The following is a 27260-nucleotide window of genomic DNA, read 5'->3' as shown; positions in this document are numbered from 1 at the left end:
AAAAGCAGGCAAACTTAGTCACCATTTCTGTAGTGAACTTTACGGATTATTTTAGGGATAGAAATGAGAGTATTTGGTATGTTTTGCACTAACAATTATTTTGGATTTAAATTCTTTAGTTATCCTGTTTATTCTTTTTGCTTGCTTCTCCTTCATCTTTAGAGCACTACTACACTATGTGACTTTTAGGGGCTTCCTGTAAACCTTCTGTCTCAGGTTTTGTCTTAGTAATAACAAAGGTTAATAGGCTAAAGTAAATAATTTACAGGTATCAGTGACTGATCTTCGGTGAAATAAATGGAATAGGCAAAGAAGATTAGACTTGGCCTGTCTGGAAACAAAATAAAATAAACAATTTCTGCTTTTTTAAACTTTGTCATTTGATTTCTGTGAAGACTGAGCTTAACTTTGTCATCGTGGTTGGTATGCAACAGTTTCCCCCAGTTCCGTCTCCCAAGCATTACCTGTCCAGGAATTTGTAAGGGTAGCATCACTTGGTATGAGTCTTAGTTGTGAAGAATTGAAATGTGCTAGTCTTTTGTTATAAGCTGGACAGAAGTGTAGAATCTTTGTTACATAGCTTGTTAAGTGAAATTATTTCACTTTTCACTAAATGATATTGCTAAGTGCTATGCCCACATGCCCTTTGAATGCTTCCAGGGATGGTGATTCCAGCACCTCCCTGGGCAGCCTGTTCTAACGCTTGACCACCCTTCCAGTGAAGAAGTTTTTCCTAATATCTAGTCTAAACCTCTCCTGGTGCAACTGGAGGCCATTTCCTCTTGCCCTGTCACTTGTTATCTGGGAGAAGAGACTGAACCCTACCTGCCTACACCCTCCTTTCAGGCAATTGAAGAGAGTGATAAGGTCTCCCCTGGTCCTCCTTTTCTCTAGGCTAAACACCTCCAGCTCCCTCAGCTGTTCCTTATACGACTTGAACGCTAAACACTTCACTGTTGCCATTCTCTGGACTCAGTCCCGCATCTCAATGTCCTTCTTGTAGTGCTGGGCCCAAAACTGGACACAGGATTTGAGGTGCGGTGTCATCAGTGCCAAGTACAGGGAGATGATCACTGCCCTGGACCTGCTGGCCATGCTTTCTTATACAGGCCAGGATGCCATTGACCTTCTTGGCTGCCTGGGCATACTGCTGGCAAGTTTGTGAAAAAGGAGCTTGCTTCCTTTCTCTGTAATTCCTTTAGGCATGAGCCTGCTGCATGTTCTTGGATGTGCTGGTGATGGCACACCTGGAGTACTTGGTCCAGTTCTGGGCTCCCCAGTATGGGAGAGATGAGAACATACTGGAGTGAGGGTCACGATGATGATGAAGGGACTGGAGCATTTCTCCTGTGGGGAAAGACAGTGAGCTGGGACTGTTCAGCTGAAGAAAAGGATCAGAATCCAAGGGATGCTACTGAAGTTTATAAATATCTGAAAGGATGGTGCAAAGAAGGTTGATAGGCTCCTCTGAGGCCAGTGAAAGGACAAGAGGGAAGGGGAGCAAACTGAAACACAGGAAACTTCATTTTTGTTAAGACCCGGTCTTATTTGCTCAGAGAGGTTGTGAAGTCTCTGTCACTGCCGATGTTAAAAATCTGACTGGACATGGCCTTGGGCAACCTGCTTTGACTAGGGAAGTTGGATTTGACAAATGGCCTCCAAAGATGCCTCCTGACCTCTACCATGCTGTACTTTCTACAAAAACACTTCAGTCAAAATTTTACTAAACTTTCTGGGAACAATGCAAAAAGCAGTGGATTCATAGAGGTGAAAGCTTGCTTAATCCTTGAAACATCCACTTGAAATTGCCAGAAAACTTACATTGATATTACAGTGATTATAAGAGTGACAAAATTGCAATGGCTGTATAAACTGTATATGATCATTGGTTTTGGTCTAGAAATCTTGTTCCAAGTCAGTGTTTTAAAACTTTGTAAGGACACTTCTTTACTTTTTTTCTTAATTTCTGAGTGAATTATAATTGGAAATTTTTTTGTTATCTTCCATAGATTAAAAACAAGTGATTTTTTTTTTTTTTCTTTTTTTGGATGCATATGCTGGGTGTTTTTTGGTCTTAGGCTAAATACCATCAGAGATTTGAAGCAATGAAACCCAGAAAGCTAACACCTTGCCTTTGCATAACTCAAGTGCTCAAGGTGTTGTGTTATGTTATGATTGTCTTCTATACTGGATTGCTAGGAAAAACTTAAATTCCATGGGGTTATAAATTTCATTTCTTTTTAAATAACTGTAGTCTGCACACTGCTGTCACTGAAATGGGTCCTACATGGTCTGTATCCAGAGATGCTTAGTTAACTTCCTTTCAGAAACATCTAAATGGTATTTGTGTAATTTTGAAAATGTTAACAGCATACAATTTTTTTGAAATCTTTTGATTTAATCCATTTTCACAAGGAAAGTAGGATACTTTGATTAAACTTGTCTTCCTGTCTTTTTTTTTTTTTTTTCCTCCCTGCACAACTATCTCAACTTGTAGTAACTAGTGGAAGTTTAATCCAGTATTCATAGACCTAATTGTGTGTTATAAAGCTAATTAAGCAGCTAGAGGTTGTGTGAACATACCAGTCAAATATGCCAGTCAGCATGTGCAGGTGAAGGACAACCTGGTGCATACCCAGCTACCTGTAGCCTGTGCCTGTGTGCTGGGATGGGGTGGGAGTTGCAGTGAAAGGCCAGAGAAGAGGTGGGCAGGAGCTGGCACTAATGGGGCATCCACTGATATGTAGGAGGCCAAACATTCTTAGTCTTCTATTTAGGAAATTGGAGCATGTAGTTATATGTAGGAGCCATGTATTACTATTTAAATCTCAGGAACTGGCTTCTGTTTGTGATAAGCTTGTGATAAGCTGTGATAGAGAGTTTTAGAGAGGAATGATGATAGAGTCTAGGAACTTGGGTAAAAGAGAGGCAGCTCTGAGGAGGTGGATCCAGGAAGGGCTTTAATATTTGGAGTAAAAAAAAGGGGAGTGAGGAGAGTTTAGGATTACAGCCTTTGGGTTGTTAGAAAAGAAAAATAGGAAAAATTCTGACTGAAAGAGTTGGGATAGAAGAGACACTGGAATGTGAGTGGGCAGAAAAATTTAGTGTTGTGAATAACTTTTCAGTGCTACTGTCTTTAGCTGCCTGTCACAGAGAACAACAAAACATTGTCTTTTTTACTCTGAACATTGTTTTCTGAAGATGTTCAAACAAGGTTGTTTGTGATGTCTGCCTGATTTGAAACTCTGCCTTAACTAGAAGAGAGCTATTGCATATATACAGTTTTTGGCTTGGCTTCCTTCTTTGTCCAAGCAATCTTGTTTACTTGTGCCTGTGCAGGGTCTCTGACATCTGTTGTCTCTGCTTCCTTTCTGGTATGCAGAGGGGCTTTTTTTGTGGGGATGGCTTTTCTGTTATGCAGAAGATTAAGCTAGTTGAGCACAGCGATCCCTCTGACCTTATATCCTGTGAATCACCTCCACAAGTGCAAGTGAGCCTAATAGTTCTAATTTGGGCAGAGAAAAAGGAGCAGATGGCTAACACCAACTTGTGGATTCCATTTTCTTTATAACCACTTAGAAATTCAAAGACCTAATCTCTGCTCATAACAAAACCAGCTGTAGTAAATCTAGTTTGTGATTTTATTTGTGTTCATAAATTTACTTTTGTCTTTTTTTTTTCTTTAAGTGCCTTCCTGTTGGTTGCTTAGAAACATCTTCTTTGGTAGATTTTGGGCAGGAGTTATCTGCCTTTCTCTTCTCTTCCTATGTGCTGGGCAGTTTGTGAAATATGTTCTTAAATGTATTTGTATTGTATGTGAAAGCTTCACAGTGCTGTCTTGCAGTGGGAGCTGATGCTGCTTGGTTTGACTTGGTGTTTAGGGACCCATGGCAAGCTGTTGGAGTGACATGTGGGGTTTCTGGCCCTGGTGACTGTATGCAGCAGCCTTGTTTACTGCCTGCAATTCTGGAGCAGCCTGGGGACACTGTCTACAGCTCTTGGGTTTGCATTGTCATCCCATAAAAACAGCAGGGTCACTGGCTGACCAGTGTGGGGTTTCACGTTCTGTGTTGAGCATTATTTCTGTCTACTGAGAGCTTGGTTATCTATACCTTTTAATCATCATTCCAATGTGCTGAGACCACAGCATGGCGTGTTAGGTTGCTTTTGTTGGGAGGTATGGAAACAGCTATTTTAATGTTCCTTCAGCTGTGAGGATGCCTTCCTCTAGGTTATCAGTTGCTGGGGGATTTTTTGTTGTGAAGTAAACACAATTTAGCTTAAACTTACAGTACACTTTAGTGAGAAACAGAGGGTGGTCCTCATTACTTGTTTATGGTGTCTTGTTTTTGGTAGTGTCTGCTGCTGGGAAACAGCAGGTAGTGAGGTGCTTTTTTTTTTTTTTTTTTTTGCTAATGCTTATACTGTATAGTTTGGTCTATACAGAAAACAGAATTTGGGTAACTGCGTTTTGTGGGGCAGTTGCTGTAGGCAGATGTTGTTGCCTTTTTTTTTTTTTTTTGTTAGATACACTATTAATATTGCTCTGATTTTGCCTAACTGCTGAAGTTTGGAGAGAGAAGGAAAAGGAATGAGGGAAAGCTTTGTGCATACCACTGATTGCAGAAATTAAAATTGCAGCACATAGGTGAAAGTTTACAAGCAAATTATGAGTTGCTGGAACTATTTTTTTCTATCCTGGTGTTGCAAGAGAAGAGAGAATATGCAGAACAATCTCAGCTTTTGCTTTTTGTTCCTTTAAAAAAACAAAATATCTTATCTTCCCCCTTTCCCCCCAATCCTTAAAAAAGGCTCAACCCAAAACCTGCTGATAAAGATTATTCTGTGTTGATAAAGTCAGTGGCCAGTACTCCTAATGAGCTCAGGGGTGCTTCTGTGAGCTTGGTGGTCACAAACTGGTGCTTCATGGCTTGCTTGGCTTTTTGCTTCTCGGTAACAGGGATAAAAACTATGCTGGTTTCCATGCTCAAATTTTAGGTGCTTATTTTATGTCTTTTGCTATATGAATTAGTCTGAGTTTGACAAAAAGATAGTTGCTTTCAAAAGGCCTTTTCTGTCCGGGAATACAAACCTTATCCCTCTTTTTGTTACTGTTGTCAGGGTTTCATAGGTGTGCAAGTCTTGGGAGGGGCGATATCTACGATAGATACTCCCAATTGCCTAAAGGCTTAGGCAAAGGGATGTTTCTAACTTCGTTACATTCCAAGTGTCTTAATTGAAACCCACAGGCTAATTCTTTCTTTTATTTCTAAATTCCTTTGCTGAGAACCTAAATAATGAGGTGGTGAAGGCAAATTTAAGTCTTCAAATATGAGATGACCCTTGGTAATGTGTGCTGGAGTGGTTAGGCAATTTCAGTATTTTATTTGCCAATCAAGTCTATGCTTCTCCAGGGCATTTTCATTTTAGTGCTGTTCTGCCAGCTGTTTTGGGTGTGATAACTTCTGTCTTTGAAAAGCTAAATAATGCAGTTCTGTCATGCAAATATGTAATGTGTTTTGGGGAAATAAGAAAGTTCTCTTTCAGCATGAAACAGAGGTTGAGTAGAGGACAAATTGCAATCCAGTGAGGCTTTTGTTTTTACCTCTATTTTTAGATAATTTAGATTCCTTTTTGCTCTCCAACATGATATTCATGAGGTAATTAGATTGGACTTGAACTGTGTTTTCAAGGTGCCCCAAACGAAATTAAAGGACAGTGTTGTGGATGGAGAGGGTATGTAAGGCTACAGAAGCGGCTGCTGGGGGCGACTGAGTGCCGGGACACAGCCTGGGCATCTGATCACAGGAGCCGGTTGTTCTGAGAGCACTGCAGTTGGGGGCACATACATCATCTTGTGTAACAGAAAGAGGCATCTGGAATAGGAAGCTTTTCTTCTCTCTTTTGTCATCACAAGAGTTGAATTTTGTGTGTCTAGGTTTGTTTTTATTTCCTCTTAAAGGAACAAACTGTTCTGACATTGTCCATTACTAGTCCGTTAAGTCACTGGAGGGCAGGCAGTGAGAGGAAACAGTCAGTAGGTAATGAAGCAGAATTTGGCCCTGAGTCAGTCCTTGGCTTTTATTGTCAGGCTGCAGCAGTGTGAAAGGAAACAAATGTTTTAGCAACTTGGTGAATTTGTTTCTCACTGGGCTGTAACTTGATGACATTTTTAATGTCTTGTGTGAGAAGTTGACTGGCTGGATTGCTGTGTGATATTGTTTTTTTTACTGAATGTGGCTAATTTTTTATCCAAATCATTATGTCAGCCTCCAGGGGTTAGCCTTACAAATTTGTGGGAATCTATAGAAAATTACTTTGAGGGATAAAATAACTTGTCAATGTTGCTATCCAAGCACCAGCATTTCAGTGTTTTTTTTTTTTTTTTTTTTTTCCCCCAGGGGTTTATAGGAGAAAGCTTGACAAAACTGTAGCTGTAATAGTCAGTTACAAAAATCCTAGTTTTAGGGGCTTTTATAAAGCAAACGTAAGAGTAGAGTCTGACTGGTAATGGTTGTCTATGGATTTTATAACTGACCAGGATGTTTTAGGAAGATGGGACTTGTGGGGTTCTTATTCCTTGCTTAAGAAATAGAAAGGATGCACTGCTCCTTAGGGGATAGTAGGAGTACATACATTCATATTGTTTTGTTCACCAAATCTTTCATCAAGACTAAGTAGTTCATGATTATCAGAGATGTGGGGTTTGGTGGATGTTTTTTCCCTCCCCTTCCTAGAAAATCCTGTTTTTGAAAAGAGAGAAAAGGGACTGGATTTTTAGTAAGTGCTGTGTGTGGTACTGCAGCACACCTAGCAGTAGCACTGCCACAAACTGGGCTGTGGTGTTGGGGAGTAAGGCCTGCTGAGGGAGTCTTGGCAGGCTGAAGCTGGGGAATGCTGAGGAGAGCTCCCTCCTCCTGCCATGCGTGTGCTCAGGAAGGGGCTGAACCCACCAAGAGGTGGGGTGTGTAGAGTTCCTACTGCACAGGATTTATAAATGCAGGACCCTTTTCATAACAGTTGTTGTCCTTTTACACAGTCATACAACTGTTCTTGGCCCCTCTGTTCTTAGCCTTTATCATGCTAAGGAGTAATAATGTTAAAAGAATGTGATACCTCGAACTGTGGTGTTACTCCTTAGTCTCACAGATGCTTAAGGAAGGAAAAAGGCAGATGGAGCCTTAGGAAAGCATTGTGGTACATAAGGGTGTAGTTGAGGTTGTTGGCACAAAAGTGGGCAGACTGGTTAATGAATGATATTTAAAAGGAGAAATACGTTTAAATCTCACTATGTTCAATACAAATAGTGTTTGCAGTTAAAGCTAATGGAAAACATTGCTCCAACAGTGGCAGTTGGACCAATTTAGTCCATTCTTGTGTCTTAAAAAGAAAAAAGAAAACAGACTTGTAGGGGACAAATGGATTAAATATATTTTAAAACTTTTTTTAGTTTCATCTTGTCTGCCAGGCTCCTGTGAGACGGATACTTAGGATCTACCAGGAAGTTACTTGGTTCTATCTGTCTTTGATGGCAAGGAGCTGTATGCCACTGAGAGGAAAAGACAGGGTTAACAAGGTATCTTAGGTAATTATACTTCCTTGAAACAATACGTTGAATTTCAACATTCTGAGCATGGCATGCTATAGCTATCTTGAAGCTTGCTCAGAAAAATCTTTTCAGTCATTGGGCTTTGATGTCCACTTGAGCTTGAGGTGTGACTCAAGAGTAGGGTTTGTTCGATCAGCTTTAGATGCCAAAGAGAAGAGGAATGGAAGGGTGAAACAATGGCTCCTGGCTGACATGCACCTTTGTGTCCTAAGCAGGTTTTCAGCTGTAGCCTAAAAGAAGTCCAGAACTAAGGTTTTAATTTAGATTGATATGAGCAATTTCATACAGTTTAAAATCTTCAACTGTCATGAAACTTCATTTCTTACTGATGTGACTTGTATATAGACTGAGCTGTAGCCACTATTCCTTGCTATTAGGTAAAACATACCTGGTTGTTGGTTTCTGTGTGTAACAGCTTTTTGGCTAGATATATTAGATGTGAATACATGGATAGTGTGAGCTTCAGATATATGTTGGGCCAGAAATGAGAAATGTTGAGGTTATATAGATAAGAAATGTTCTGGTTGTATTCTGTGATTTAATTTTTTTTTTTAATATTTGGATTTTAATGAATTGCTATTGTAGAACAGTCTCAATTGCTGCTGATGTATATGATCTTATAAGTAGTGCTTTTTAATCATAATCTGATACTGCTTCAGAATGCATAAACTTTCATGATTGCATGAAAAAGTGAAGTAGAAAATTTGAGTTGCAAGCAGGCTTTCTCTATGGCTTCATTCCAAGTGCAGGGACAGTTAGTCTGAAAACCATCGTGGTTTGGATTCTGGAAAAATTGATGCCAGCTGCCACCAAGAGGTTCTGCAAGAGAGCGTTCCAGACAGCAGTGTGTTGTGGTCACCTGAAGGGTATCTCAAGACTGGTCTGCAAAGAAGCTGGTGGAGTCTTGAAGAGCTCTTGGAGACTCCTCATCTGGGCTGCAGCTGTCCAACAGTTTGCCTGGTGTAAGGCACTGACTGCCCTGGCTGTGGTTTGTGCAGGGATTTGGAGGTTAAAGCCTTTGACAGGCTGCATGTATGTATTTTCTTGTCTGCGGCAAGCAGACCTGTAAATCCTTACTGGGTGAACCTCCCTTGCCTAGTCTGGTTGTCAGCAGTTATTTCACTGTCATTTAAGTACAGGTGATGAAGCACAGGCTCACCTTTAGCAGTGCTCAGTGCAATTTACCTAAGATGTTTCCTGTGATACAGGCAGGAGTGTCTGTCCTGTGCTGGAGGTGACTCACCCTGATTTAGTGGGACAGGCTCTGGAAAAATTGCAGGTGACTCCTAGATGGCTTCCTTGGGCATCCTGGAAAGCTGCCCTCTCTCTGCCCAGCTGGAGGCCACTGCTCCTCCCTCTGCTCTGACCTACGGGTGCTTGCCTGCCCTTTTTCCTTGTCCTGCTGGGTCCTTCTGGCTGTCTCCCAGACCCTAGGTGGTGGTACTTTGGTGTCAGCTAAGGTCACACCTTAGCTGAACTTGTCTGTGACTGATCACTAACACACTTCTGAACCCAGGTACAAAAGCAGCTGAGGGTGGGTAAGGCTGCCAGTGCTTCAAGGGTTGTCCCAGCAACTTTGCTACCACAGAGGCTATTATCAGCATCAGAAGCTTGAGTAAGGGCCTCAGAGGCTTTTGGAGTAATGCATTCAGGCAAAAAGGTGTTGACAAAGTCTGTTAATTAAAAGCCCATGGTTTCATAGGTTGTTTTTCACCAGATGGGAAGCCTGTGAATTTTATGCATCAGAAACCCGCTTGGGAGGTGCTGTGAGGCTGATTCTAATGCAAAGGAGCTGCTGTGGTTACTAGCAAAGGCAAAACATTTGTGTGACTCTGCAAGTACCAAAGTGTTGTGGATGGTTGTACAGCTTTATTGACAGATATGGCAAAAAATTCTCCCACTTCTCAGGACAGTGTTTAATGTGACCTGTACTGAACAATCTAGGATTAAGAAGAATGCACTTTCACTCATTGTTTTCTTATTCTCTCTCTCCAGATGAACACAATGATGTACAGAAAAAAACCTTTACGAAATGGATAAATGCTCGGTTTTCCAAGGTAATGTTGGTTTGGATGTGCTACTTTATTTTGTTTGGTTAACTGTTTAGAATAATTTTGGTTAAATAGACTTTGCTCTTACTCTTGTTGAATATTCCTGATGAAATGTCAGTGTGTAGTGAAAACAGATAAAATAGTGTAGTGTTTGTTCCCTTAATTTCCTCATGCACATAAACATTTCATACTATATTTTAAGAAAAAATGAAAGCTTCTATTTGTTAATATATCAGAATAGTTATTTGCATGAGCATGCCTGCTTGGTTTTGTTTAGTTTTGGTTTAGTTTATTTCTATGTGCAATTTTCAGAGTGCATTGCAGCAGATTTTTGAACCATCGTCACTCCATTGCTGAGTCAGCTTTACTCACTCTGCAAACCTCTAGTTGAAGCCACCTGGTGTTGCTACTCGAGGCTTGACTGAAATTTTATATAATTACTTTCCTCAGCTCTCATGCTGTACAGTTCTTATTTTAATTCTCTTTACTGGCTTGAAACTTATTGAGGATCTTTCATGGTTTGGGATGATAAAGGAAGTGATGTTTGCTTTGGAATGCTATTTAAAGCCTGCTTTTTACACTGTTCTGCTGATAGGAAAAAATGACATTTTGCCCAGGAACATAGGCATCTGTGGAAAGTTTTCCTACTTCATAGTTTGAATGTGTGAAAGAACCTGGAATATTATCAGGGAAAACTCATGTTTTTTTCTACCTAGTGTGGTGCTGCAAATGGGATAACTGCTATTTAACTTTTATTGAAAACTGGCATGTGAAATCCTGAAAGCAGATATAAATATCTGCTATATATAAGGGGGTGTGTGTGGTTTGGTGGTGGTGTTGGTTTTTTGTTTGTTTGTTTTAATAAAGCTGTAACAGTGCTTTAGCAATGAGTGGCTGCTTCTGGACTGCTGCCCTTCTGAAGTTCTTGATCATAATGTAAGGTTTTTTTACCTTCCTTTCCTTCCTGTGCAACAGGACACTGGGCAATGCAAGGCTTGTGGCCTTGGTTGAATCATTTTGGCTTGGGTTTGTTTTGTTTGAAAGCTGATATCCTGCACTCTTCATCCAATGCATTCTTGGCTAGTTTGCTCTTTGGAGGAGGCGTGTGTGTGGGTAACTAACTGGTTGCTCTATGCTCAGCTTTCGACTGCTGCTCAGAGCAGTGGTGGTTCTGCAGGAGGAGCATTAGGCAGGGCAGGATCATGTAAGGAAAGAAAATGTGGTGAGAAAGAAAGGACTGAATGTAGTCATGTAGCTGGCCTAGAGATGGCATGAACATGGAAATGACTGTGATACTGAGAATGAATGACAGTCATACTGAGAATGTGCTAGGTAACTCATCTGTGAGTGCTGTAGGCATTGTATTGAAGAAGGTAAAATAGTGTTCGGTCATTCTACTTGTAGTCACAGGGATGTAACTTTTATACAGCGTCTTTCCTTCTATGCTGCGTAATCAGACAGATCCTGCTAAGCTCCTGGATTTCCCTGGGACAGGGTATGGTCAGATACTCACAGGATTTGAGGCAACTATAGCTTTGTAACTCTGTAACTTCATGGCCCATTAAACACCTGAAGCTATGAAAGCCTTGCTAATGATTAAAGAGACTCCTATAAAAGGACTTTCTCCCAACTGCTGCATGTCCAATTCAAACTTGAGCATGGCTATTTTGGCATGACAAGACACAGATTTATTAGGACTGGCATGTTCAAATTGCAAGGAAAATGATGGTGTTAAGTAGAAATCACCTCATGTAAGAAAGTCTAGTTTCAACTGTACCTTAAAAATAGAAAGGGACTGATTTCAGTCCTGTTTGTGTCAAAGTTTTTTTATGTACCAAGTCATTTGGATTGTTTAAAATTCCTTTTCTGTCAACTAGATTGATTTAGCTGCTTAGTAGGGTAGAGAGATTTTAGAGGTTAGTTAAATGTAATCCGACTTACATTGCAGAAAACAAAATGGTAACTTAGGTATTTTGTGTGGAATTGCAAATTTCATTCCAAGAATTTTACTTGTCCTTCCATGTTAATTATATTGTACTTGCCCCTCATTTAAGCAAATAAAAAGTAATCTGTTGAGCCTTTATAAACTAGCTTAGCATACAAAAATTGTAAAATTGCATAATGCTGAGTTTGATTTAAGTCAATTCAATGAGGTTTTACAAAGAAGCTAGAAAGAGAGTAGTCTCTTTCCCTTCCCTCATCAGAGAATAGGTAGGTAAGTAAAACACTTAGTAAAACACTTAGTAAAACAAGTATCTCAAGTGTGCTGTGAGGTGCCTGCTTTGGTACCCTCATGGGTGACATAGGAGTTCTTGGTGTAGTTCCCAGTACAGTAAATTGGTTTTGTGCTCTTGGTTTAAATTCTGCTAGAATAATGCCTTTTATTTGTGTGTGTTGTTTGAAATCAAGGCACAAACATTTAAAGTGCATCATTTTAAGGTCAAAAAATATACTCAGCCAAGACTCATTGCTCTCTTACATACCTTAGGAAAGCTGTACACACTACAACTCACAAGGCTATGATGGCTTTGTAGTAAGGATATTTTGTTAAAATTTAAGGGAATAAAAACTGTTGGAGAAATAGTCTGTTCCCAAGCTTTAACCAACAGGGAAGTTTATGCTCAAATAAATACTGAGGCAGAGCATTTCAGCATGTGTTTATAAAACCATGTGATGTTTTTACTTACTGTATTTTTTCCATTACCCTGTCCAGTGTAATTTCAAGAGTTGGATTTAGCTGTTTTCCTGTGGTATAGCCTTACCAATTAAAGCATCTAGTTGTATGGATAGCTGATATATGTTTTTTACACAATGTAGGATTGTTTTTTATCCTTTTATCCCTTTCTATATTAATCTTCATTAATACTTTACCAGTATGTTATTTTCAGAACACCTTTCTGCAATGCAGAAGTGCTATCTTGTCACAGTGGTTTTTAGCCACTGCAAATAAAGGTAAACATCAGAACTGGCTACTAATTTTTAGTGCCCAATCTGAGACTTTAGCTAAGTTGTCCCAGAGGATTTAACATTTCTTTGACGTCTCTTGATATAAAACAGAGCTCTTGATCCTGATGACAGAATTCAGAGGGTTCATCTCTTCTGCAAACTCAATCAAACCGTCCAAAATATCTAGCTGATTTTCAGATGGAGCTTGATCAGCATAGAAAAGGGACTTGAAGATGGTTATGTGTGTGTTAGCACGGACTGGCTTTAGTGATCTAAGGAAGTCTCTTAATCCAGCACACAGTTAGTAATTGCATGTAAAAGTGTGTTTTAAATAATTCTTATGAGTTACAGGGGAACTTCTGGCTAACAGTGGAATTTGAATTCAAGTCTGGAGGATAATGTAGTGCCCCAGAACCCCTGTGTTATTTGTTTCACACAGGTAAAGAGAAAATGAACAAAGATTTTGTAATAAATCCTAGTTTATCCAAATATCTGAATAGCTTCAATCTTTGTCTACTTAGATGCTTTTATCAGCAGGCCTTGGATTTTTAACTGCATCTTGCAGATCTCTGATGCTTCAGCTTATAATTACAGAGCAAAGTAGTTGGATACTCACACTGGCAACTACAGAAGGTTTCTAGAAACTTGATAGGTATATTAAAGAATTCAGGAGTCTTGTGTCCCACTTTAGGATCCTGCAAGTACAATTCTTTCTGCCCCATTTTCTTTCTTTACTCCTACTCTCTGACCCTGTTTTTGGTTGGTATGTTTGTTTTTTTTCCCTCACTTACTATTACACCCTCTCATGTCAGAAGCCTTGCCTGCCTGGCAAATCCTTGCAAATCAGGAGTTTGGCTGCACTGCTTGTTTCATACCCACTTCTGCTTTTGTCACTATACCTTTTTCCCCATCAAGACCCAGTTTTTCTTTTTAAAACTCCAGATCTGTTCCATCTGCCCTTCATTTCCTCTCTCCTGCCTTTACAAGATTTGATGCTTGTGTGGTCAGTCCTATTTTTGCATCTCCCTTTGTCTCAGTGGTACTAACCTTGCTCTCCCTTCACCTTCCAGGAATCAGTCTTTGCTGGCTTTAGTTTTTCTCATTTTCCAAGGTGGTACTTTTCCAAGTTTGCTTTCAGATTGGTTCCTCTCCTCCTCTGCTCTTCCTGAATTTGGCAGGTGGAGCACAGAGTCAGCACAAGAAACATGATTCCCTAACTTAATTTAGACCCATGGAGTCAGGTCTGTCACAGCCTGTCGGGACTTAGTGCTGTCACTCACTAGAGGAAGTATACAGATCCAGCACTAGCAAACTGAAGCAGTGTCTTTTTACCAAAAACTTGTTTCTTCACATTTGGGAAATTTTCCCACAGGGATGGCAAAAAAAGCTTTATTGCTAGGAAGGTTGTGCTGTGCAAAAAGAGCATAAAAGCCCAGAGATTTGTAGTATTCAGTGAAAATGACACTAGATTTCCCTGCCCCTCAGTTATAAGTCTTGGATATGGCAGGCTGTTGAATGGAGTCAGCTGGGGCATTGTTCCAAGGTGTCAGGAACTGCATTCAAAGCCCTTGCATGCCTGAGTGCTGGGCCTCCCTTTCCTTTCCATCATGTGTTCCCCTTGCTTTCCAATACAAGCTCAATTTCTTTTTTTTATGTACAGAAGCCTTATACAGTTTTACTTGTGCATTTGCAGTGTTCTTGCTGCATGTATTTATGAATCTGCTCCTCCAGGTTCTGTGCTAGTGCCCTGACATCTGCATTGGCCAGCATTGACAGGGCTTGGAGCCAGGCCAGGATCTGCCAGTGTGAATAAAGACAGACATCCCACACTTTTACAGCATCTTAAGCTCTTTTTCCTACTCTGTGGTCTTCCAAAAATGTTTGACTTTACGGTTGGAATAAAGAAGAGGAAGAGGTACAGCTTGAGAGCAGAATGCATCCTTCAGGGCTGAGCTCCAAGTTAGCCTTTGAGAAGGCAAGTGCTCAGTGTGGGGCACATTTCCTCTCCTTGGCTCTGATATGTTCCCTCCCCTGGAAGGACACCAAAGGAAGAGGAGAGTAAACAGGCCAGTAGGAGAACTGATGCGTTGTACTTGGAGTGCTTTGGGGTGTTGTGGCTTTATGTGCATCTTAAAATTGAAACAGTTAATTCCTCATTATACCAAGCACTAATGCATTTGATAACTGCAAAGTCTTCTTTTAGCTTTTTGAGTGGTGTGCTGAATAGATGTTTTCCTCTATTTCTGCTCCTTAATTTTCTTTCCTCTAAGGATTGTTTTGTCATAGTGGTAAATGTCAGGTCCTGTACCTCTGAAGACATTTTTCAGCACTGTTCCTGACCCTTAGTAACTGTGATAAATCTTTTTAAAGGCAAAATTATACCTATTCATGATAACTAATTTCACATGACCTGAGATACCTGAGGTCAAAGACATTTCAGAAGTGGTTTTTTTTGAGGGGGAAGGAGAATTATGGAGTTCAGTGTATTAGTCACGCAAGAAAAAAGATCAAAAATATTGATTAGGCAACTTTGTCTGTCCAAGGTGACATCACCTAAGGTGGTGTCTAGTCCTTTTTGCAGTGCAGTTTTTGTGATGCAAACATGGAAATACTTGATGAGTGGTAAAATATTCTACAGTCTAATTGCTTCTGATATTTTTCAGTGCTGGATTAAGCTGTAAAATGTAACTTCACTCAAAGACAGCAAAGCTTAAAAAGCAACAGCCTTTGTAGAAAAGAGGAATAATCTGGGTGGAAAAGAACTAACATTTGCATGAGCCGGCCTTGAAAAAGTCAATTTTTAATGTGCTTTTTTTCATTGTATCTTTTTATGAGAAGACCAAATAAGCCTTTCTAGGCCTAGCATATGTATTAGCCAAGAAGCATGAAAGTAATTTTTTCTTCTCTAATAGGTTGTGAGTTATGGTAAGGATGACTACTTTCTAGCATAAAAGCAATAATATGTAGCATTTTGTGATCTCTCCCAGATATAGCCACAGCAAAAAATTGTCCGTTTTCTGCCTCCCTTTCAATTTCTGCTGCTTTCTGCTCTAAGAACAAGGTGTGGGCAGCATCTCCCTTGCTGGACCTGAAAGCAATGCTCTGGGTTTGGGTGTGATTCTTGAGCTTGGTTATCATCCCAGTTGTTGGAGGGTTTGTAGGACCTTCTCAAGCACTAGAGCTGAACCTGGTAGAGGCACCAAAGCAAATCTGTTCCTTTACCTGTTAGCTGCTAATGAGAATAGTCAACCTGGTTAGCAGGAACTTTTTTAAGGGTCCAATTGAAGTTATCTGGCTTGAAAAACTATAAATAAAAGGATAACCTTTTAGTCTTACAAGAGAAATAACTGACAGTGGTAAGTAGGGTCCCAACTGCCCCTGCTGGTACTGTTATATAATGAGGCTTTATTGTAAGCTGAGGTTAGTACTGTTACATTAAACATGTTATTGTAACATAGGCTTCTGTAAATGCATTAAGAAATACACTGGAGAGAGAAAGATGTACAGAGTTACTGATGCCTTGTGGTGCTATTTGCACCTTCGGTCATGTTGTCAGTTGAGTATTTTAGGTGCTCTGTGAATTGAACTATCTTTAGCTTTTCAGCTTTGCTGCTTATTAAACTCATGTCTGTCATCTAGTAGAATGAAAATTTCCAGCATATCTCAGTGATGAGTATTACTTTCCCCTGCCACCCTGTTAGTCTGGGGTTTTAAATAGCTATTTAGTTGCTTGTAACTATTTTATTTTTGAGCACCAGTAGTTAAAAATAATTTGATCTATAAAGTGTCTTCCGCTTATGATTATAGCTTTTTATTTATTTGCTTTACTTGGTATTTGAAATCATAGTTTTGGTACTAGTGTTGTGTTGAGATGCCACAACTCCTTGGAAGTATTCAGCGTGGAGTAGAATATACTTAGTGAAAATATATCTGTCACAGTATAGCTAGTATTCGTGTATGATGTCCTGTAACTCTTCATGTTAGTGGAAGGAGAATGGAAAAAAGTACCACATTTTAATAAAAATACTTCTGTAAACATTGTCTATGGTTTTAAATTAGAAACTGGCAAGATTATTTGTTGATGTGGTTGTTTACTTTATGCAATGACCTTTTTGCTTTCTGATTTCTTTCCCACATTGAGTTCCCATGTGCTGGCCTTATGATGTAGCAGAACGTGACATGTTTTTTACTTGGTCTTGGTCATGATAAAGTGTAGTTCTTGCTCCTATGTTGTTTGAGTTTAAACTGGTTACCATGAGTTCTCTGGGAATGTACTTGAACATTATGAATGGTTCATGCCATATCTTTTAAGAGCCCAACCTCTCCAATACTTGTCTATTCTCAAAGGAAAGAGGTCTTTACAGTTCTACTACTACTTTGACTTATGTATTTATCATCTTATTAGATGTTAAAAATTGTCATATATTGGTTAAAAAGAATTAATTAAAACAACTCTCAACTTCATAAAACTGACATTTGAAGATAGAAGAATCTGATGGAAAATCAGTATGTACTGCTTTCTATGTCTTTTCAGGTTGTTTTGATGTTCCTGAAGTGGCAGATAATGTAAATGGCAACCAGGGCTTTTCCCAGCACTGCTCTGAGCAGCTGGAACTTGTCTGCTGCATTTCCTTAGTAGTGAAGGTCATTTGTATGGTTTTAGGAAGTGTGTTACTTTCCTGGTGACACTCAGTGTGCATTAACTGTGAAACTGAGAGGACCTTTCATCCTGATTTTAATGTTGTGACTACAAGGTCCGAACCAGTATACCAAGGAGGACGTGAAATAGAGGTGGCTTATCTCTTATTCTCCAATCTCTTTGGCATTCATTAATTGAAAAAGTTAGGTTTATTAATGTAGCTTGGATAATTATTGATTTAAAGCACAGGTAAATTGTCTGCTACAGATAATTGATATGAGAAAATTTTGTGTTTCTAATTAAACAACTAGGTAAATATTTAACCTTCTTTAATGATTGCCTTTGCATGTAATTTCATGTTCAGGAATAAAGAATTTCAGTAGTCATGATAAAATGATAAATAATAGCTGGTCTTTGAAAAAAAGATGGTTTTGTCCTCCTGAGAATTTATGACTCCCTTTTTTTCCTCTGACTTGGCTCTGTTTGATACAGTTCCCCATTGGTAATAAAGGGACAATTAAGAATGTTCTACTGTAGAACATACTCAAGAATGATCACTGCCTTGTAGCTGTGGTGGCTTTAGTAGAACAAACTCTAAGTGTTGATGGCTGGGTTTTTGACTGTCAGCAGCATTGGATTACTTAAAAAAATCTGATCTGGATTTTGTTTATATCTTCCTTCTTTTCCTGGGAATGCTTTCTGGCAAAGAGAAGGAATGATTTCTGCACAGTCATATTGGCTAGCCTGGATGGCCCTTCGTTGTGAGTAATTCTAGATGCACACAAGGAAGTGTGAGTCACCCTCTTAAACCTGATCCAGGTAGAGGGACTTGAAAGACAGCCAAAGGGACATATCAGGGCAGCTGGTGTGAGGAGAACACTGTGTGTGGTATATCCTTCCCAAATAGTTCCGGTATCTTGCTGGAAAGCATAAAACTGATGCCTGAAGTGCCTGCTACTTATGGTAGCATCTGGTCTCTACCTCAGAGATCATTAATAAACTGCTGCTTCCTCATGAGATAAATCAGCAGAAAAAGTGGTTTCTGCTGTGGATAACTAGCAAAAGTTCTTTGTCTCCTCCCTCCCTTACTTGAGTTCACACAAAGGCTGGCACCAGAATGTTTGTTGGAGTAAATGTAACGTGATGCATTGGATCTGGTTCTGATCCTTGTGTATGTGCCTAGTGGTGCATAACAAATGTTGCCACCATGCAAAGTTCATGAGAACACAAGCAAGCCTAGCCCTTAGCTTATGTACAGTCTCTAGCTTTTATTTTTTTTCTCTTGCTCTGCCTCCCTTTCCTTTTTCCTCTTCCTCTTTCCCTTACACCAGCCATGTTAAGTGAATCAACTCCTTTTCTGCTATCAGTGCTCATTTAAAGCACTGGGGAACCAACACTGCCTCTAAGTCTGTTAATTATGTTCTTTTGTCTGTTTTATGAAGCCCTTGTGTCTGTTACAGTAACTGTGTGTACCGCTCTGCTGGCAAAGCCTTCTTGAACAGGCTGAGGGAAAAAGATTTCTGCCAGGATTTTTTTGGTTTGTTTTTTTCTGCTCTTGTGGCAAACATAAGCAAAGCTGAGAAAAACTACCTTCTGTTAACTGATAAAAGTGTTCAGTGAGTGGGATGTGAATGCTTTATACCCTGAACCGGTACCGATCTTCTGATACGAAGTGTGTCCCTGCCGGTCCTTTATGCCGTCTTTGTAGTGTAAACTGGACTCTATTTTGTCTTTGAGAAAGGACCCATTAGCTGCCTCGTATTTGTACAGCGCTTAGCACAATGTGAGCTGCTCTTTAAGTACTTACCAACAGAACCGTGACTAGCCATTTGCCCTTGTGAAGGGCTTGCTATGGTTTGTCACTGTCACTTTCTTATAAGACAAATACTTAAATTTCTCGATCCATTATGCTCAGTGATGGACTGCTTCTCCTTACAGGATGCTGGCAGGGGCTGAACTACTTTGTACTTGTGTAGTCTTTAAGTATTTAGAAAGTGAGTAAACTGTTAGTTCTGAAAAAGAGAAATTTAGATTGCCTTAGCATACTCTATGCCAGACAAGACTCTACAGAGAGAGAAATGCACGTGCTTTTTGCATACTGTAGATTGTGTGATTGTGTATTTATTTCTGTGTGTATCTATGGCTACAGACTTCATTTTTCAGAAGGCCAGATTATTTTCTGGGTGTTAGGAGTGAGCAGTATGGATGTGGGTTGATATGGTGAAGGAAGCAAGCTGCAGAGCACCTTCTCCAGTTGCAAAGACCTTCTGTCTTCCCCCAGAGCCCTGGCTCTTACAGCAGCAACCAGCCTGCCCCAGCTGGTCTCAGGGCTGCCTGCTTCACCCCAGTGCAGTCTGCATGGAACAGGTGCCCTGATGGTAGTCAGACTGCTGGGTCAGAGCCAGGGTTCATGGCCCCTGGACTAGAAGTATGGGTCCAGCCTTAGAGGCCATGTAGTGCAGCTCCCAGATTGCCCTTGCACAGCAGCCTGCCCCAGTAGGCTCGGTGGTGGGCACTACTTGTGAGGTGATGGGGCTCTGCATGGGTTTATCACAAAGAGAAGGGTGATGGCAACAGCCTGGCTTGGCTCAGGGCTGGCTTGTACCTGGCACAAGAGGACATGCATAGCTGCTTTGTCAGCATTGCTCCAGAGTTTTTCCTTGTCATCTTTTGGGAAATAAAGGTATGGGACTATCACTTGGGGCTGCCATTTAGAGAAATTATTTTCCTGCAGCCTTCTATGCTTAATAAACTTCATGAGTCATGTGGCTGTCAGAAGCTGGGATCTGTAGCTGTTCTGTTTGCATAAAGAAAGTAGAAGACTTCCTGAAGCTCAGTGGGTTGCTGTTGAACTGCATCCCAAGAAAGCAGTCCAGTATCCAGCTGCAGTGGAGGACAGAGCAGTGATATTTCTGACTGCAGACTATATGGTTCACATAGCAAATCCTGCACGGAAATGTACATTCAGGTATGAGGAAGAGGTATGAGTGGGAGGAAGCAGTGTGAGCAGAGGAGGATGCTGTGCCTGTGCAGGCTCTGCTCCATTGGGACATCAGCTGATTGTTAGGGCTAGCTTTGTGCCCTGATGGGACAGCTGAGGCTGCCTAGGTGGCAGCTGCCACCAGGTGTGTACATGGGATTCAGGTGGGCGTGGGAAGCTGAAGGTTTCCAGTTTTCCTGGTGGGTGTGCTTCTGTGGAGGTGATGATGGGCTTGGTGGGGGTGGGTGTTGCAACCCTTTCTTAGCAAACTTGAGTCACCTTGCATGTGGGAAAATATATCCTGTGAGCTGACTTTCCCTCCGAGAGCATTTGCTAGGCTTCACTAAATACAGAGGCTTTGTATATTGCGTTGTCCATTTTCAGGACAGTGGATACTTGAACAAACCAGGAATGGGTAGTTTAGTGTGCAGAAATAATTTAATACTCTTCTGTTAACTCTTTGAACTGACAGCAAAACATGGTGCTCTGATGGCCATCAAAATGGAAAAGTCATTCTCCTGAGAAAGCAGATCCAATTTATTTCCACCATCACAGCAGGGTGCATTGCGTAGGGGTGGAACATACCATTGTTGGTTGACCTGTTGAAATGAACTACTGAAAGCAGGAAGTCATTCAGCTTATTTTCATGCATGAGAAGTGAGGGGATGGAAGCAAAGAAAGAAGGCTGTATCCTCTCAATAGTCTTGTTGCACTGTATTAAATGAGGTATCTTTCTGCTTTTTCAGTAGTTCCAAATCCTCTTTAACTTCTGGACCTAAGGCAACATATTAATTGAGGATATATGGTTATAACATTCTCAGTTTTGGTGTTGTATATGTGTGTGCTGTTCTAATTATAAGTAATTATAATTAATTGTATAATTATAAAGGCTTTCCTTCTGTAGGGCCTTTGATGGTGTCTCCCACAACATCATTTGTCATTAAATTGGAGAGATAGGGGTTTCATGAATGGACTGTTAAATAAATGAGGAATTGCCTAGGCAGCTGCATCCAAAGATTTGCAGTCAACTGCTCAATGTCCAAGTGGAGATCAGAAATAAGTGTTGTGCCTCAGGGGTCCATAATGTGATCTGAAGGGTTCAATATCACCACTGATGTGCAGTGGCTTTGAGTATGCCTTCAGCAAGTTTGCAGATGACCCCACACTGAGCAAGTGCAGTTGATTTGCAGGTGGGAATGGAAATCACCCAGAAAGACTTCAGCCTAGAGAAGTGGGCCCACATGAATCTTGTGAAGTTTGGCAAGGCCAGGTACATGGTCCTGGCCTGCACCTGCATCATGGCCTTCCCCAGTATCTGTACAGACTTGGAGATGAATGGATTTAGGAGCAGCCCTGCAGAGAAGGACTTGGGGGTACTGGTGGATGAAAAACTGCACATGAGACAGCAATGTGTGCTTCAGCTCAGAAAGCCAACCATACCCTCGGCTTCATCAAAAGTGTGGCTAGCAGGTCAGTGGAAGTGATTTTCGCCCTCTGCTCTGAAGAGGCCCACACTTGAATGACTAAGAAGTTTGTTTGGTTGGGTTTTTTTTTAGTTTTTTGCTGTCACAATGAGTATTTGACTATTTCTGCATCCAGAGACCTCTGTTAGCTCCTACTGCTTGCTTTTCTGGTCACATGAACAATTTCCTTGTGCCTTTAACAACCTGTTTTTACTGTCTTCAGTGTGGTGATGCAAACCAAATGTAAACTAAATTTTACTGGCATCTGGGTTGATTGCTCTGTGTCTGATCTCCTCCTGTATTACACCATAAACTGTAGAAGAGGCTTATCTGCATCTCTATTTCTGTGATCCTGTTCTCTGGCTTGAAAATCACAGAATGGTTAAGGTTGGAAGGGACCACTAGAGATCATCTAGTCTGGCCTCCCTGCTCAAGCAAGGACCCCTAGAGCGTGTTACTCAGGATTGTATCCAGATGTTTTTTTGAACATGTCCAGTGAGGGAAATTCCACAACCTCTCTGGGTGATCTGTTCTGTTGTGCGATCACCTGTGCAAGGAAGGTATTACTTATGTTCAAGTGAAACTTCTGTCAGTTTCTGCCTGTTGCCTCTTGTCCTATTGCTCCACTGAGACATTCCCTTCAGGTACCTACAGACACTGATCATGTCTCAGTTGTCTCTTCTTGAGGCTGAACAGGCCCAGCTTCCTGAGACATTCCATGTAAGAGGTGCTCCAGTCTCTTGATCAACTTTGTTACACTTTGCTGGAACTACTCCAGGAGCTCCACATCTCTCTGGTGCTGAGGAGCCCAGAACTGGACACAGCACTCGTGAGTCTCACACACACCTAGTGAGATGCAGCCTCTCTAGGGATGAGTAGAGAGACAGGATCATGTCCCTTGATCTCCTGGCAGTGTTCTTCCCAATGTCCCCAGGATACCACTGGCCTTCTTAGCCCCATGGGTGCACTGCTGGCTCATGGACAGGTTGTTGTCCACCAGAACTCCCAGGTTCTTCTCCACAGAGCTGCATCCCAGCAGATAGCCCAAGCCTGTACCAGTGCATGAGATTATTCCTCCCTAGGTTCAGAACGCCACATTTGCCTTTGTTGAATTTCACACAGTTCCCCCTCTGCCCATCTCTCCAACCTGTTGAGGTCCCTCTGAGTGGCTGCATGGCCCTCTGGGGTATTGGCCACTCCTCCCAACTTTGTGTCATCCATGAACTTGCTAAGAAGGCATCTGTCCCTCGATCCAAGTCATTGATGAAGAAGTTAAACAATAGTGGACCCACTATTGAACCTTAGGGGACACCACAAGTGACAGGCCTCCAACTACACCATGTGCCAATTATAGTGACCTTCTGGGATTTGCCATTCAGCCAGTTCTCAATCCACCTCACCTTTCACTTGTCCAGTTCACACACCTGAGTTTGCCTATGTGGCTATGATGGGAGACACTGTCAAAAGATTTGCTGAAGTCCAGGTAGACAGCAGCCATTGGTCTCTCCTCATCTCTTCAGCCAGTTGTCCCATTGTAGGCTCCAGCATGCTTTAAAAGTTTGGTTAAGTTGCTATGCAGCTGTGAAACATCTAAATAATCTGTGAAAAGCATGTGCTCTGAGAGGAAGATCATACTTAGCACTGTTTAGCTGGTTGAAATTGTTACATTTAGTTATGTTTTTGTACAGGAAACTAAAATATTCCTTTGCGGCTGTTCAACTCCATCTTTTTTTTTTTTTTTTTTGTGTTGGTAGTTTTCGTAGCATCAAATCTAAATGGGGCACCTAAGAAAAATCCATATGAATTTTGGGGAAACCCAGACATTTGCCAAAAAAACAGGGTTCATTGAGCTGTTCAGTTCTCTTTTTCTGATTTATTAGCCAGTATTTGGCAATTACCAGCAGCTATAGGGCAGGAGGAGATAAGTGAAGACAGGAGACATCTATGCCAGCTAATTTATGTCATGTAAGGCAGGTCTTTGACAGCCTTCTTTCTGAAGAGCAATGTTAAAAACTGAAGGTGATAGGAAAAGGCAATATTGGAGCTTTTTGTGGTAGTTATAAAATATTTTTTTCTCCCCAAATTGGCACTTGAAAGGGACAGTGAAAGCAGTAGTTTAATTGTTTTCTTGGCAGCCAGCAGGTGAATATTACAAAGCAAATGCACTTAATTGCTGGCTGGTTGTGTCTTCTCCCCCTACCCTGTAGAACTGTCCCATAGTAACTTTCTTATGGTCCAAGAAGAGATAAAAAGGAAGCATGGAAAAGGTTAACATGATTCCACTCTCATCTGCCACGATTTTTGTACAGAGTCCCTCCACTCCCAAAGAAAGCAAAAATTAGAAATTTATGATTTAGAGTACCTCTGGGTTTCACATTATGCTTCTTTTCCATGGTAGAGAAAGTGATTAATTTGTTTCAATAAATATTATACCTTTTGATCTACTGGTCTTTGTAGAACAGTGGCATCTTGCACAGGGCTCAATTCCAAGTAATTTTTTGTCTTTTTTTTTTTTTTTTTAAATCTGAGAGAACTTGTCCCAGTAGCTTCTTTCTGAAAAGCCTCAGTTTCTTCTTCCTTTAGATGCAGCTAAACCAAAGCATTCTTTCTAAAATGACTCCTCAAACTTGCAAAATTTTGTTTCTTTGCGATCTTTGTGTGTTCATGCATCCACCTTGATCTGAGCCAGGATGCACTAATTTGGTTCCTTAGTACAAGGCTGCTGATGCACAGAACCACACTGACAGGGAAGAAAGAAAAAAACACTTAAAAAGGGAAGGTTTCCTATTTGATCACTGTAGCAGTCCCCCAGCTTTCATTTACTACTTTTAGTACCAAATAAGAATAAATTAAGAGATACAAAGGAAAAAGTATGTATTTTCAGGGAAGTTCTGATTAAACACTGTTTTTATTACTCCTTTTTTTTTTTTTCTTCTGCAGAGTGGGAAGGCACCAGTGAAAGACATGTTCACAGATCTCAAAGATGGAAGGAAGCTTTTGGACCTTTTGGAGGGTCTGACGGGGAAACCTCTGGTAAGAGAAACATCTGAATCATATTTCCATTTATTAAAAAAACCCAAACCAATGAATAAACAAAACACACACTGAGGCATGAGATTTTTTTTAAAATTGTATTTTAATTTATTTAAAACCTTAATTTGCTTGTAATGTGTACTTGTTCTCTACAGTTCCAGTGGAATTCCCATGAACTCCACTCATGAGATACAGGGTCAGGCTGAAGCTTAACTGTGTAACCCTCTCTTGAGGGTTTACATACTGTCTAGCAAAGCATGCAAAATCTGTGGTGTTCTTCACATAGTGTATGTTTTTAGTAGAGATCTTTTAAAGGTCTGTTTCTGGATGACCAGGTAGACCTGTGTTCAGCTGGATCCCTGTGGGCTTCTAGTAAGCTCATGAAAGATCCCTTAAAGAACAAAAAGAAAGTAAAAAGACAATAGTTAGTAGGTAAAAATCTGCATCTCCACTGAAAAATTTTGTCATCTACAGACGGAAAAAGGATGAAAACTACTCAATATGTGTATGGGAAAGTGCATGCAGCTGAAAACTCTTTCCCTGCTACCATTAATGGCTCTTCAGAAAGATGCATGAAATATGGTGAAACCTTTGCCGTTACTTGGGATTAAATTCTTGATTTCACTATTTATACTAAGTCTCAAATTTGTTTATGGACCTTATGAGGAACCTTCAGTCATACAAAATTTCATGTTGCAAGCTTACTTTGTTTTTTAAGCAGATGTGTTTTACTACTACTTTTAATAATTTGTGGTGTGATTTGAAGTATGATGAAAACAACATGAGTTTGTTTCTAAGTTGACTACTGTGCTCCAAATTCAGCTCCATGCTTTTGCAGTATGATCACTTTCTGCCACAGAAATTAAATTATGGTGATTAAAAGCTAATGGAGTGGCAGGTATTGTCAAGAGTTGAAGGTTTGGTTTTTTTTGGTGTTTTTTTTTTTTCTGTGGTTGCAGAGTTTTTTTTTTTTTTGTTTTTTTTTTTTTTTTTTTTTTTTATTCCCCTGCTACTAAAAGGAAGGGAAAGTCAGGAAGCATAACTTCTTCCCCGTATGCAAAGATTTAGCAGGCTTTTGGTGCCAGAAAAACAAATTGCTGCTTGTTCTCTCTTGGGAGCCAGAAAATTTCAAGTACTCTGGCAAATGTTCAAAAGCCTCAGATTTTCCCCAGGAACTTTTCCTTTGCTTTTGCGTGGCTGGTTTATAATTCTGTAGATGCTGGGAATAAAAATTTTGGACTTAACTGAAGATAAGCTGAAACACATTTTGACTCCAAGGCCTGTCCTGTGCCTTGAGTTAGGGAATATTGTTCTGACCAGTTTTCATTTTAAAATTGTTGTGGATGATCTTGTTTGTTTTTTCTTACTACTACTGAAAGAAAGAAGTTAAAATCTGGAGATTTCTTCTCTAGTTTTGTTTGGTATGTCCATTAATTCTGATGTTGAACAGATTGTAACTTTTTATTTTCAGCCTAAAGAACGAGGTTCCACACGAGTACATGCCTTGAATAACGTCAACCGCGTACTGCAAGTCTTGCATCAGAACAGTGTGAGCATGTTTTTCCACAGCTTTTTGAGAGATTCTTTATTTTATTGTTGTATGTAAATGAGTTCAGAATGCAGAGAGTAAAAGTTTTTTGTATCTAAAATGAGACCTCATTGAGATGGGTAAACTGTTCATAGTTTCTTATATGATGTAGAATTTCAGTATCCAGCAATTCAGTGAGATCTTCAAATGCAAACTTGATAATGGTATTGAACCACTAATCACAAAATTCTGGTTTGTTGAGATATGTGCACCTCCCAAGAAAAAGGTGCCTTGAAGTTTTGCTATTGCATAGCTGATGAACACATCAGGACAAAAGAATAATTTCAAATAATGCTTCATAACTTGTGCAGGAACCTGTAAGGGGATGGCAGGTTTTGTGGCTCTATCCTGCTCTCTGTTTCTAGGAGGGTCTTTTCGTTGATTTCTGTCACCTCTGTGTCAAACGTATTGTGTTTCTAATTTGCAGCTTTGGTAACTGGTCAGAAGAACAAACAAGCAAACAAAATCAAATCCTCCTTTAAGAAAAATAAGAATATTAATTATTTGGCTTAATATTTGTTTTTACTGACTGGAAGACAGTAGTGCTATAATAAAGTGGTATTAGTTTTTCTTCCTTTTTTGATGAACAATTCCTGATAAGTGTGCTGTCTATACTTAGAATTTCTATTTGTGAATGTCAGGTCACTAAAATAACGTAATAAAAACATTTTGGTAATAAAATACATTAAAGACAAGAAAGCATGGGCATATTTATATAAACTGCTGATTGAAGAGTGACACAACATGCTCTATTATACTGCAATATCCCCTCTGTGTTGGTGGACTAGTGTCATATTTCTTGGAAGCAGACAAAACTGGCAGTGGGTTCTTTTTGTTCTTTGAGGTACTGTAAATATTAACTTTTTAAAGGATAAATGATGAGTTTTTCAGCTTGAAAATGATTAATTTTATTATAACAATAAATGAAACAATACTGAATTGCAATAATTA

General features: G+C 40.2%; 1 protein-coding gene across 1 annotated transcript in view; it reads left to right on the top strand.

Annotated features, from left to right (window-relative positions):
- UTRN (utrophin) overlaps nt 1-27260 on the top strand; it is a 339059-nt gene that overhangs the window by 46550 nt on the left and 265249 nt on the right. Inside the window, exons 2-4 of the mRNA XM_053936936.1 lie at nt 9605-9666; nt 24629-24721; nt 26193-26270. Of these exons, the coding sequence (XP_053792911.1) occupies nt 9605-9666; nt 24629-24721; nt 26193-26270 (233 nt within the window). The remainder of the gene's footprint in view (nt 1-9604; nt 9667-24628; nt 24722-26192; nt 26271-27260) is intronic.

This window comes from Vidua chalybeata, chromosome 3, assembly GCF_026979565.1.
Source record: "Vidua chalybeata isolate OUT-0048 chromosome 3, bVidCha1 merged haplotype, whole genome shotgun sequence".
Lineage (NCBI taxonomy): Eukaryota > Metazoa > Chordata > Aves > Passeriformes > Viduidae > Vidua > Vidua chalybeata.
This window is presented reverse-complemented; position numbering and strand designations above follow the sequence as displayed.